Below are 14,981 nucleotides of genomic sequence, written 5' to 3'. Positions count from 1 at the left end.
CTTTCCTTTATATCTGTCCAAGTGGGAGAGTACTGCTGGCCTCGTCTGTGGCTGCTGTTTCTCCCTCTAGTAGCCCCCCTTCCCATCCACCCCTGTATGTCTGCCCCCCTTCCCATCCACCCCTGTATGTCTGCCCCCCTTCCCATCCACCCCTGTATGTCTGGCCCCCCTTCCCATCCACCCCTGTATTTCTGCCCCCCCTTCCCATCCACCCCTGTATTTCTGCCCCCCCTTCCCATCCACCCCTGTATTTCTGCCCCCCCTTCCCATCCACCCCTGTATTTCTGCCCCCCTTCCCATCCACCCCTGTATTTCTGCCCCCCCTTCCCATCCACCCCTGTATGTCTGCCCCCCTTCCCATCCACCCTGGCTGAGGTGCACACCTGGCTGAGGTGCACACCTGGCTGAGGTGCACACCTGGCTGAGGTGCACACCTGGGGTAACATCAGGGTGTACTGGTTTCTGGACATTTGTATATACAAGTAAAAAAGGGTTTATTTTTAATGGCCTGCCTCTGTGTGTGTGTGTCTGTGTGTGTGTCTGTGTGTGTGTCTGTGTGTGCTTTTCAACAGCCTAAAGAAGACAGTCAAAGATGATGGTAAGTTATCAGCCCACTTGTTTTACTGATGTTGTTGTTGTGTGTACTCATAAACACATGTACACAAGGTGACCCATGCAGTTTGTGCTCACTTTGAATAAAACCCTTCACCAGCCATCGTTTGAAGACATGAATGACTTTGTTGAGGGACACACTCACTCAGATACACACTTGACGCACACTCACACACACATATGCACAGGCACTACACCACACGTGCACACGGCGAGTTGGGACACACACCTCATCCCAGCAGAGGACTGGCCTTGTGATCCTGGTGGACTTTACCTCTGGCTCTTATCTCCCTGCACACCTGTACACTACCTGCAGTCTGCACCAACACAACACGTTTTGTTCTACAATAAAACACACAACTCATGTGCACAGTGCACAGGAGTTGATTTAGAGCGTGCATGTGCTGGGGTCCCAGTCATGCGCTTGATGAGACACAGGAAGGAAGATGGCTACACACTATATGTGATGATGGTTACACACCATATGTGATGATGGTTACACACCATATGTGATGATGGTTACACACTATATGTGATGATGGTTACACACTATATGTGATGATGGTTACACACTATATGTGATGATGGTTACACACTATATGTGATGATGGTTACACACTATATGTGATGATGGTTACACACTATATGTGATGATGGTTACACACCATATGTGATGATGGTTACACACCATATGTGATGATGGTTACACACCATATGTGATGATGGTTACACACTATATGTGAATGCCATACCACCATAAAACACATTAGTTTTGTCATTGCATTGTGTTGCATGACTGACAGGTCTGTAGTGGGCTGGTTTCTGACTGAAGACCTCCGCCCAGGTATGTCCTGTGGGTGGAAACCAACCAGACGGGCCCCAGGAATCATCTGTGGCCTGTCTGGTGATCACCACCATGATCACGTGATGTGTAAAATCATGAGAATATGGTGGAAAACCGTTAAACGTCTGTTCCAGATGCACTCATGACAGTCTAGCAGCTAATGCTACGCTGTCTTTATTAATGCTGCTATGTCTGCACCCATACTTGTCCATCCACTCATCTCCTCCCTTCTCCACCCATTCCTCCATCGTTCTCTCCCCTATCTCCACCTTCTCCACCCCCCCTCTCTTTGGCCCCCGCTTTCTCCACTCAGTTGTCCTGACCTCATGTGACTTCAATCAGGCCAGCCAGCCGTTCTGTGGCTTCACCCAGGATGGAAACGACGACAGTGACTGGACCAGACATCGTGGTGAAACACCAACCGCGGGCACCGGGCCAGATGGAGACTATCCGGATGGAAGTTAGTACTGGTTTCATTGCATTCCTTTCAAATGATTTTTAGAAAAATCATGATCACATAAAAGATGGGAGAGAGGTTTATCACCCAAGACACAGTAAGTGTCTTGGAAGTCTCCAAGCCTCTGCTGGACTCTCGTCCCAGTACCTGTCCGCTGGACCTGATACCATCCAACCTCCTACAGACCATTTCTCCACACTTAACCCCACAGTCACACACATCATCAAGTCCTCGCTTCAAAAGGATCTGTTCCCCATCACATTTAGCAGGCTCAGGTCACCCCGCTGCTCATAAAACCCACACCCAGCCCAGCCCAGACCAGTTCCTCTCCTTCCCTTTCTGTCAGAAACACTCGAGCGCTCGGTCTTTAACCGAGTCTCTCAATCCCTTTCTTTTTTTGTACCCCCCCCCTTTTTGTCCCTAATTGAGACATCTCACCTAGACAAGCGGTGTAACTACATCAGCTGATTCCCCCCCCCCACCGAACAGGTGCCCTGACCGACCAGATGAGGCGCTAGCGAATCTAAGACTGAGCTCCTTGTCATCTCAGTCAGTCCATCCTTACAACAATAGATGGAAATCTAGCTCAGATCAGCCCAACTCATGCCCACAAAGTCTGCCGGCCGAAAGCCGGGTGTCATGATTGGACCAAGTAACTTTTAAGGTTCACGTGGCCTCCACTGCTTGGTCGTGCTGATTTGCCCTCTACAACATCAGAGCCTACCTGTCTGAGCAGGCAGCCCAATCCTGGTACAGGCCTTCTATTGTATCACGTATGGACTACTGCATCTCCTTACTGGCAGGTCGCCCTGCATGCACTTTCAAACCTCTGCAAAGGAGCCAGAATGCGGCAGCACATCTGGTCTTCAACCAACCAAACACAGCACACGTCACCCTGCTGTTCATATCCCTCCACTGGCTCCCACAAACACCTTAATGCTCACTTACAAAACGGCAACTAAAATGGCTCCTGCCGACCTGAACTCGCTTATTCAGGTCTACACTCAGTCCCGCTCACTACACTCTGCCAATGAAAGGCAGCTGGCACTTCCACCAATACAGGGCCCCAAGTCACCAGCTAGACTCTTCTGTATATGTCCCCAGCGGTGCAATGGGTTCTGATATGTATATATATATATATATATATACTCTCTTGATCCCCGTAGGGAAATTGTGCTCTACATTTACCCCATCCTAGCGGTGTAGCTAGCAGCAGTGGGCAGCCACCGTGCACCACCCGGAGACCACCTCCAGTTGGTCTTGCCGTGCCTCGGTCAGGGGCACAGACAGGAGTACCAACCCTAACTAAACTCCATTTGATCTGCTGTGTCCCTCTCCATCTATAAGAAGCTCTTTCTCAAACACCTCCACACCCGATGGCATTACTATTTCAAAAGAAAAGCTTCCTTGCACGCTATGCATCGCCTTTGTGCACTGCCTGTTGACACCCATGTGTCCTACCGGACTTGAACCTAGTTTTTTGGCACTTGCATTGTCGCCTCCGTACGAGGTCCTTGCTTGTGTCGTATGAACTCTCAGCTGTACGTCGCCTTGGATAAAGGTGTCTGCTAAATGAGATTGTAAATTGTCATTTTAAATGTAAGTGTGTATTATGCGAGGAGCCACATTGCCAGCTCAACATCAAACTTCGCCATGGAAGTTTGTGCACAGGTTTGATACTGATCAGATTTCAGAAGAGGCAAATCCCCAAATGTGTGCGATGGAGATCATGGACCCGGCATCGAACATGTGTATAAACCCCCTCATGTTTAAGATTTGGGATGGTCAGCCCGCTCACTTCTTCATGCGGGGTATTGTCGGTCACGGCAAGAAGGATTGTTTGAACTTGTATTTTGGTTGGTGTGCGAGATGGACAGCGTAGCAGCTTTTTGTGGCTATCTGCACGACCACAGTTGGTATGTTTGTGCGTTGTTTTAGTCGGTATCATTATTATTTGAGATTTCAGGCGAAGAGTGTTACAGAATTGTAACTGCCACGCTCCTTCTCTCTCCTCATCTGCCCAGGGGGCTACTACATCTACCACGAGTGCGACAATGTGGCCAATAAGCAGAGAGCCCGTCTGCTTAGCCCCGCCCTCTCACCCTCGACCAAGCAGGTCTGCGTTCATTTCCGATATTACATGTACGGCGCTGACATGCAGAACAACCTGAAGGTTCTGGTCAGGAGCTCCGGCGGCGACAAGGAGGTGTGGAGGAAGACTGGGATGCAGAGTCCGTCCTGGCTGGCAGGCGCTGCCACTGTGTCCAAACCCGCCGGGCAGACCTTCAATGTGAGTGCTCGACCCTTGCTCCCCTTTCACATGTACAGAAGGAAACGTGGACGTAAGCTGTGAAAATCCAAGATAAAAAGTGTGGCAGCGCCGTGTAAACACACACACACACACACACGTGCTGTTCAAGCCCGTCTCCAGGCTCGCCAAAGACTGACTCACCAAGTGTAGCTTGATATGGGGGGGGGGGGGGACTGTAGACACTTTTTTTGGGGGGTGGGGGATTATCTCCCTTTTTCTCCCCAACTGTACCCGGTCAATTACCCCACTCTTCCGAGCCGCCCCGGTCTCTGCTCCACCCCCTCTGCCGGTCCGGGGAGGGCTGCAGACCACCACATGCCTCCTCCATACATGTGGAGGCACCAGCTGCTCCTTTTCACCTGACAGTGAGGAGTTTCTCCAGGGGGACGCAGCATGTGGGAGGACCATTCAAATTCAAACGAGTTACCGGCATAAGCAAAGCGTTTAAACAGTGAAAAAAGCTCAACATTAGTTGGGAAACATTACTGAAAACAAACGTACTACAAAACTAACAGACTGAACACCACCCGTACTGCTCCATAATGCTAATAATCCTAAAACACTTTGATGGAGGCTGTGCTGTCTAACACTGAACTTGTAGTTGGGTGGAAGTGGGTGAAGGAGGCAGAATTAACCCGGGGAATGGGACGAATGCAGAAGCCAGGCTGGATCTGGGACCCGAAAGTCTCCCTCTTGTTTATAAAGTGAGCCACATCCGGTTCAAAAGGTGCAGGGACGAGTAATAAGAGACTCAGGTGCCCTACAGAGAACTTGGGGATTGGGGTTATTTGCTGACATCAGCTCAGCTCATCAGCTGCTCTGCTGTTCTTGGTTGACGTTTGACACAGAAGGTTGGTGGGCAAGCTGGTGTAAGACGTCACCGTGTCGGTAACCTCGTCCAGGTCTGTACATGCAGCCTCAAAAACACTCCAGTCAGTGCAGTGGAGGCAGGCCTGCAGCTGTACTTCTGACTCATGGTCCACTTCCTCCCAGTTATGACCACAGGCCCTGCAGGATTCAGTTCCTGCCTGTAGGCCAGGAGAAGATGGGTCAGACCGTCAGATCAGCTCAGAGCAAGGCTTACTTGACAAACTGGAAATGAGAGTGAGAAGTGGCATGGCTGAAGCAGTGAGCTGCATGATGGGAAACAGGGGTGTGAGATAAGGAGGCCTGCATAACAGAGACCAGCCAGAAGAGGGAGGCACAGAAGGGCATGAACATGACACTGTCTGTGGTCCAGACCACTACAACAGCCGGGAAGTACAAATATGACACTTCGTGTTAGCCATATGTTAAGGACTAGTGTACCTCACAATACACCACAACATAGTGTGTGGTATATTGTGAGGTACATATACCATATGTTAAGGACTAGTGTACCTCACAATATACCACAACATAGTGTGAGGTATTGTGAGGTACATATACCATATGTTAACGACTAGTGTACCTCACAATATACCACAGCAGAGTGTGAGGTATTGTGAGGTAAATATACCATATGTTAAGGACTAGTGTACCTCACAATACACCACAGCATAGTGTGAGGTATTGTGAGGTACATATACCATATGTTAACGACTAGTGTACCTCACAATATATACCATAGCATAGTGTGAGATATTGTGAGGTACATATACCACAGCATAGTGTGAGATATTGTGAGGTACATATACCACAGCATAGTGTGAGATATTGTGAGGTACATATAGCATAGCATAGTGTGAGATATTGTGAGGTACATATAGCATAGCATAGTGTGAGATATTGTGAGGTACATATAGCATAGCATAGTGTGAGATATTGTGAGGTACATATAGCATAGCATAGTGTGAGATATTGTGAGGTACATATAGCATAGCATAGTGTGAGATATTGTGAGGTACATATACCATAGCATAGTGTGAGATATTGTGAGGTACATATAGCATAGCATAGTGTGAGATATTGTGAGGTACATATAGCATAGCATAGTGTGAGATATTGTGAGGTACATATAGCATAGCATAGTGTGAGATATTGTGAGGTACATATAGCATAGCATAGTGTGAGATATTGTGAGGTACATATAGCATAGCATAGTGTGAGATATTGTGAGGTACATATACCATAGCATAGTGTGAGATATTGTGAGGTACATATAGCATAGCATAGTGTGAGATATTGTGAGGTACATATAGCATAGCATAGTGTGAGATATTGTGAGGTACATATAGCATAGCATAGTGTAAATATGAGCCAACAGCTAGAGATGTCAGTTTTTGGGGAACATGATACAAATAGACTGATGCCAAAAGGACACTGGCAGTTTAATGCACGCGTGTGTAAGTTACAAACAGGAACATGACAGCTGTGCAGTGGTACCAGTGTACAGGAATTAATATATTAAATACATAAATCAAAATCAATCAATGACCCATTATGATGCATATGCACACAGACTAGATCACATGCAGAACAATTAACACAAAGTTAAACTTACAATAGACTACTAGTACTGCACTGTATAACATACATGAAATATCATGTGAAAGTAGTATTAAAATACTTCAGCATTTAGCAATAACCATAGCACACACTACTTTGAATTAAATTCTTTCTAACAATTAGATATGCGCGTTAACATATATTTGTAGATTTTACCTCAATTTAAATGTTATGATTCCAGTCGATGTAGTTAATACACTGCCAAAATAAATAAGAAATACAACTAGTCCTATACAACCAGCAATGAACATGTACTAGTACACAAAACCAGTCCCATAGAACCGGCAATGACTTCATTTCATGTAGTAGTACACGAAACCAGTCCTGTAGAACCAGCAATGACTTCATGTCATGTAGTAGTATACAAAACCAGTCCTGTAGAACCAGCAATGACTTCATGTCATGTAGTAGTACACAAAACCAGTCCTGTAGAACCAGCAATGACTTCATATTGTAACGTGCATGGATAAGAAGACACGCTGGCCGCTGGCGGGTCTGACCCTTTAGTCTAGTGGTCAGCGATGTCTCCTGCGGTGCGGGCAATACTGGTTCGCTTCCTGGCCGCGGCAGTTCCTGTGGTTGCGTTGTCCCCCGAATTCGCTACAATATCATGTAGTAGTACCATATCATCTAGACAAGAGGTGTAACTACATATCATCTAGACAAAAGGTGTAATTACATATCTTCTAGACAAGAGGTATACCTACATATCATCTAGACAAGAGATGTAACTACATGTCATCTAGACAAGAGGTGTAACTACATATCATCTAGACAAGAGGTGTAACTACATGTCATCTAGACAAGAGGTGTAACTACATATCATCTAGACAAGAGGTGTAACTACATATCATCTAGACAAGAGGTATAACTACATATCATCTAGACAAGAGGTGTAACTACATATCATCTAGACAAGAGGTATAACTACATATCATCTAGACAAGAGGTATAACTACATATCATCTAGACAAGAGGTGTAACTACATATCATCTAGACAAGAGGTATAACTACATATCATCTAGACAAGAGGTATAACTACATATCATCTAGACAAGAGGTATAACTACATATCATCTAGACAAGAGGTGTAACTACATATCATCTAGACAAGAGGTATAACTACATATCATCTAGACAAGAGATGTAACTACATATCATCTAGACAAGAGGTGTAACTACATGTCATCTAGAAAAGAGGTGTAACTACATATCATCTAGACAAGAGGTGTAACTACATATCATCTAGACAAGAGGTGTAACTACATGTCATCTAGACAAGAGGTGTAACTACATGTCATCTAGACAAGAGGTGTAACTACATATCATCTAGACAAGAGGTGTAATTACATGTCATCTAGACAAGAGGTTTAACTACATATCATCTAGACAAGAGGTATAACTACATATCATCTAGACAAGAGGTATAACTACATATCATCTAGACAAGAGGTATAACTACATATCATCTAGACAAGAGGTGTAACTACATATCATCTAGACAAGAGGTGTAACTACATGTCATCTAGACAAGAGGTGTAACTACATATCATCTAGACAAGAGGTGTAATTACATGTCATCTAGACAAAAGGTTTAACTACATATCATCTAGACAAGAGGTATAACTACATATCATCTAGACAAGAGGTATAACTACATATCATCTAGACAAGAGGTATAACTACATATCATCTAGACAAGAGGTGTAACTACATATCATCTAGACAAGAGGTATAACTACATATCATCTAGACAAGAGATGTAACTACATATCATCTAGACGAGAGGTATAACTACATATCATCTATACAAGAGGTGTAACTACATATCATCTAGACAAGAGGTGTAACTACATGTCATCTAGACAAGAGGTGTAACTACATATCATCTATACAAGAGGTGTAACTACATGTCATCTAGACAAGAGGTGTAACTACATATCATCTAGACGAGGTGTAACTACATATCATCTAGATAAGAGATGTAACTACATGTCATCTAGACAAGAGGTGTAACTACATGTCATCTAGACAAGAGGTGTAACTACATGTCATCTAGACAAGAAGTGTAACTACATGTCATCTAGATAAGAGGTGTAACTACATGTCATCTAGACAAGAGGTGTAACTACATATCATCTAGATAAGAGGTGTAACTACATATCATCTAGATAAGAGGTGTAACTACATATCATCTAGATAAGAGGTGTAACTACATGTCATCTAGACAAGAGGTGTAACTACATGTCATCTATACGAGGTGTAACTACATGTCATCTAGACAAGAGGTATAACTACATATCATCTATATAGGAGGTGTAACTACATGTCATTTAGACAAGAGGTGTAACTACATGTCATCTAGACAAGAGGTGTAACTACATATCATCTAGACAAGAGATGTAACTACATATCATCTAGACAAGAGGTGTAACTACATATCATCTAGACAAGAGGTGTAACTACATGTCATCTAGACAAGAGGTGTAACTACATATCATCTAGACAAGAGGTGTAACTACATATCATCTAGAAGAGAGGTGCAACTACATATCATCTAGACAAGAGGTGTAACTACATGTCATCTAGACAAGAGGTGTAACTACATATCATCTAGACAAGAGGTGTAACTACATATCTAGATAAGAGGTGTAACTACATGTCATCTAGACAAGAGGTGTAACTACATGTCATCTAGACAAGAGGTGTAACTACATGTCATCTAGACAAGAGGTGTAACTACATATCATCTAGATAAGAGGTATAACTACATGTCATCTAGACAAGAGGTGTAACTACATGTCATCTAGACAAGAGGTCTAACTACATATCATCTAGACAAGAGATGTAACTACATATCATCTAGACAAGAGGTGTAACTACATATCATCTAGACAAGAGGTGTAACTACATGTCATCTAGACAAGAGGTGTAACTACATATCATCTAGACAAGAGGTGTAACTACATATCATCTAGACAAGAGGTGTAACTACATGTCATCTAGACAAGAGATGTAACTACATATCATCTAGACAAGAGGTGTAACTACATATCATCTAGACAAGAGGTGTAACTACATATCATCTAGACAAGAGGTGTAACTACATGTCATCTAGACAAGAGATGTAACTACATATCATCTAGACAAGAGGTGTAACTACATATCATCTAGACAAGAGGTATAACTACATATCATCTAGACAAGAGGTGTAACTACATATCATCTAGACAAGAGGTGTAACTACATGTCATCTAGACAAGAGGTGTAACTACATATCATCTAGACAAGAGGTGTAACTACATATCATCTAGACAAGAGGTGTAACTACATGTCATCTAGACAAGAGGTGTAACTACATGTCATCTAGACAAGAGGTGTAACTACATATCATCTAGACAAGAGGTGTAATTACATGTCATCTAGACAAGATGTTTAACTACATATCATCTAGACAAGAGGTATAACTACATATCATCTAGACAAGAGGTATAACTACATATCATCTAGACAAGAGGTATAACTACATATCATCTAGACAAGAGGTATAACTACATATCATCTAGACAAGAGGTATAACTACATATCATCTAGACAAGAGGTGTAACTACATATCATCTAGACAAGAGGTGTAATTACATGTCATCTAGACAAGAGGTTTAACTACATATCATCTAGACAAGAGGTATAACTACATATCATCTAGACAAGAGGTGTAACTACATATCATCTAGACAAGAGGTATAACTACATATCATCTAGACAAGAGATGTAACTACATATCATCTAGACAAGAGGTGTAACTACATGTCATCTAGAAAAGAGGTATAACTACATATCATCTAGACAAGAGGTGTAACTACATATCATCTAGACAAGAGGTGTAACTACATGTCATCTAGACAAGAGGTGTAACTACATATCATCTAGACAAGAGGTGTAATTACATGTCATCTAGACAAGAGGTTTAAATACATATCATCTAGACAAGAGGTATAACTACATATCATCTAGACAAGAGGTATAACTACATATCATCTAGACAAGAGGTATAACTACATATCATCTAGACAAGAGGTGTAACTACATATCATCTAGACAAGAGGTGTAACTACATGTCATCTAGACAAGAGGTGTAACTACATATCATCTAGACAAGAGGTGTAATTACATGTCATCTAGACAAGAGGTTTAACTACATATCATCTAGACAAGAGGTATAACTACATATCATCTAGACAAGAGGTATAACTACATATCATCTAGACAAGAGGTGTAACTACATATCATCTAGACAAGAGGTATAACTACATATCATCTAGACAAGAGATGTAACTACATATCATCTAGACGAGAGGTATAACTACATATCATCTATACAAGTGGTGTAACTACATATCATCTAGACAAGAGGTGTAACTACATATCATCTATACAAGAGGTGTAACTACATGTCATCTAGACAAGAGGTGTAACTACATATCATCTATACAAGAGGTGTAACTACATGTCATCTAGACAAGAGGTGTAACTACATATCATCTAGACGAGGTGTAACTACATATCATCTAGATAAGAGATGTAACTACATGTCATCTAGACAAGAGATGTAACTACATGTCATCTAGACAAGAGGTGTAACTACATGTCATCTAGACAAGAAGTGTAACTACATGTCATCTAGATAAGAGGTGTAACTACATGTCATCTAGACAAGAGGTGTAACTACATATCTAGATAAGAGGTGTAACTACATGTCATCTAGACAAGAGGTGTAACTACATGTCATGTAGACAAGAGGTGTAACTACATGTCATCTAGACAAGAGGTGTAACTACATATCATCTAGATAAGAGGTGTAACTACATATCATCTAGATAAGAGGTGTAACTACATATCATCTAGATAAGAGGTGTAACTACATGTCATCTAGACAAGAGGTGTAACTACATGTCATCTATACGAGGTGTAACTACATGTCATCTAGACAAGAGGTATAACTACATATCATCTATATAGGAGGTGTAACTACATGTCATTTAGACAAGAGGTGTAACTACATGTCATCTAGACAAGAGGTGTAACTACATATCATCTAGACAAGAGATGTAACTACATATCATCTAGACAAGAGGTGTAACTACATATCATCTAGACAAGAGGTATAACTACATGTCATCTAGACAAGAGGTGTAACTACATATCATCTAGATAAGAGGTATAACTACATGTCATCTAGACAAGCGGTATAACTACATGTCATCTAGATAGGAGGTATAACTACATGTCATCTAGACGAGGTGTAACTACATGTCATCTAGACAAGAGGTCTAACTACATATCATCTAGACAAGAGATGTAACTACATATCATCTAGACAAGAGGTGTAACTACATATCATCTAGACAAGAGGTGTAACTACATGTCATCTAGACAAGAGGTGTAACTACATATCATCTAGATAAGAGGTATAACTACATGTCATCTAGACAAGCGGTATAACTACATGTCATCTAGATAGGAGGTATAACTACATGTCATCTAGACGAGGTGTAACTACATGTCATCTAGACAAGAGGTCTAACTACATATCATCTAGACAAGAGATGTAACTACATATCATCTAGACAAGAGGTGTATCTACGTCAGCTGATTTCATTAATAAGCTTTCCTCAGCAAATTCATTGTGGTGTTTGGTTGATTTCATCTGTGTGTTTGATTTGTTGTCCCTCCTTGTCACCATGCTGATGGCATGCTGCTCTCTTTGTGTGCAGATTGTGTTTGAGGCCCAAAGAGGCTCGCTTGACTCGTGTGACACGGCCCTGGATAACATCGTGATTAGTGAGGGAGTATGTCCCTGTAAGTTCCATGTAACATTTCTATTGACTCTCTCTCTCTCTCTCTCTCTCTCTCTCTCTCTCTCTCTCTCTCTCTCTCTCTCTCTCTCTCTCTCTCTCTCTCTCTCTCTCTCTCTCTCTGTCTCTCTCTCTCTCTCTCTCTCTCTCACACACACACACACACACACACACACACACACAGAGACGTGGTTGTGTTACTAATTCTACATTCACTGTGACCACAGCGTGTGAGTTCGGGTGTGATTTTGATGAGGTGGGTGACCTGTGTGGCTGGACAACGCCTCCACCTGTCAACCCTGACGTCTTCGGCTTCGAACAGTGGGCCGGGCAAACAGAAACAGATGGCACGGGACCTGAGGACGACTTTTCAACACCTGGAAGTGAGAGGCAACTTATTGATAATGTGTTAATGAGGCCACATACACAAATTATATATATATATATATATATATATATATATATATATATATATATATATATATATATATATATATATATATATATATATATATATATGCATATATATATGCATATATATGCATATATATATGTGTGTGTGTGTGTGTGTGTTTGCCTGTGATGTAAAGCATCTTTAACGATTTAGAAAAGCAATACTACACAGTATTGCTTGCAGTATGTTGTTATCATGATTATTATTATTATATGAAACATTATGGTTAATATTATTTGACAGTTCCTGTCTTTTTCTGGGGTGTTTTAGTGCATGGTGTGTTGTTATCATCATTAATATTATTATTATTAGTATTATGTGGAACATTATGTATTATTTATTATTATGTATTATTTTTGTGGGGTGTGTTAGTGCGTGGTGATTTGTAAAGCACTCACTTGACTTATTTCGTCCGCTATACGCAGTGGGATCCTACATGTTAATGGACTCCCAGTATGCCGTGTCCGGAGCCAAGGCTGAAATCCGAAGTCCTGTAGCAGCATCGTCTGGCTGTCTGGACCTCAGCTTCCACTACTACATGTACGGCACTGCCACCACCATGGAGCTCAGTGTGCACGTCCTTCCCTCCGGTAGGGCGCTGGGTTGTCTTGATGCCAGCATGGGCACACACACACACACACACACACACACACACACACACACACACACACACACACACACACACACACACACACACACACACACACACACACACACACACACACACACTGTTTCTCTTCCATCTCAAAACAAGTCTTCCTCCACAGATGGCAGCCTTGGACGGCCTCTGTTTAGGGTCAGAGGGAACCTAGGCCAGGCCTGGAAGCCTGCAGAGGTCCGCTACCTGGGGAGCGGTAACGTCCAGGTAAACTCTGCAACAACGTGTGTGTGTGTGTGTGTGTGTGTGTGTGTGTGTTTGTGTGCACGTTTCCCAGTTGGCAGTGTGTCCTCACTGCAGTGTGTATTGCAGTTTGTGATTGTGGGTACCTACGGAGAAACTGAAAAGACAGACATCGCTGTGGACGCCGTGTGTATCATGCGCTGTCAAGGTAAGAACTCCACCGGAAGCTTCCAGTTACTCCACCTGCTAAGAAGTAGTTTCTGTGTTGGAGCACGATTCAAAACATGACGTATCACCGAGAATGTGTTGACCCTGTTTGTCATCATAAGCTCCACCCTCAACTCCTCCACCACCTCTATCAACCACTGGCTTCATTACAGCTCAACCACCAACTCCCGGACCAGCTACACCTAAACCACCAACTCCCGGACCAACGACACCTAAACCACCAACTCCCAGACCAACTACACCTAAACCACCAACTCCCAGACCAACTACACCTAAACCACCAACTCCCAGACCAACGACACCTAAACCACCAACTCCCAGACCAACTACACCTAAACCACCAACTCCCAAACCAACTACACCTAAACCACCAACTCCCAAACCACCAACTCCCAAACCAACTACACCTAAACCACCAACTCCAAGACCAACTACACCTAAACCACCAACACCCAAACCAACTACACCTAAACCACCAACTCCCAGACCAACTACACCTAAGCCACAAACACCCAAACCAACTACACCTAAACCACCAACTCCCGAACCATCTACACCTAAACCACCAACTCCCAGACCAACGACACCTAAACCACCAACTCCCAGACCAACGACACCTAAACCACCAACTCCCAAACCAACTACACCTAAACCACCAACTCCTAGACCAACTACGCCCAGACCACCAACTCCTGGACCTACTACACCTAAACGACCAACTCCTGGACCCACTACACCGAAACCACCAACACCTAAGCCCACCACTGTAAAACCACCAAGTAAGACCCAAGACTCCAATCAGGAGTTTTAGATAGCAGCATGATACTTACATTATACACAGTTTCTCTGGTTTCATTCAGCCTGTCTGCCCCTCCCCATCAAGTCCTCTCC

At 43.0% G+C, this 14,981-nt stretch overlaps 1 protein-coding gene across 1 annotated transcript in view; it reads left to right on the top strand.

The window, feature by feature from the left end:
* Positions 1-1,404: 1,404 nt before the first annotated feature.
* Positions 1,405-14,981, top strand: part of zanl (zonadhesin, like) — a 142,863-nt gene continuing 129,286 nt past the window's right edge. Inside the window, exons 1-9 of the mRNA XM_056300246.1 lie at positions 1,405-1,456; positions 1,770-1,916; positions 3,938-4,203; positions 12,487-12,571; positions 12,795-12,950; positions 13,447-13,611; positions 13,789-13,886; positions 13,992-14,070; positions 14,192-14,869. Of these exons, the coding sequence (XP_056156221.1) occupies positions 1,405-1,456; positions 1,770-1,916; positions 3,938-4,203; positions 12,487-12,571; positions 12,795-12,950; positions 13,447-13,611; positions 13,789-13,886; positions 13,992-14,070; positions 14,192-14,869 (1,726 nt within the window). The remainder of the gene's footprint in view (positions 1,457-1,769; positions 1,917-3,937; positions 4,204-12,486; positions 12,572-12,794; positions 12,951-13,446; positions 13,612-13,788; positions 13,887-13,991; positions 14,071-14,191; positions 14,870-14,981) is intronic.

Source organism: Lampris incognitus, chromosome 20 (assembly GCF_029633865.1).
Source record: "Lampris incognitus isolate fLamInc1 chromosome 20, fLamInc1.hap2, whole genome shotgun sequence".
Classification (NCBI taxonomy): Eukaryota; Metazoa; Chordata; class Actinopteri; order Lampriformes; family Lampridae; genus Lampris; species Lampris incognitus.
The sequence above is the reverse complement of the archived record's forward strand: the minus strand, read 5'-3'. Positions and strand labels throughout refer to the sequence as shown.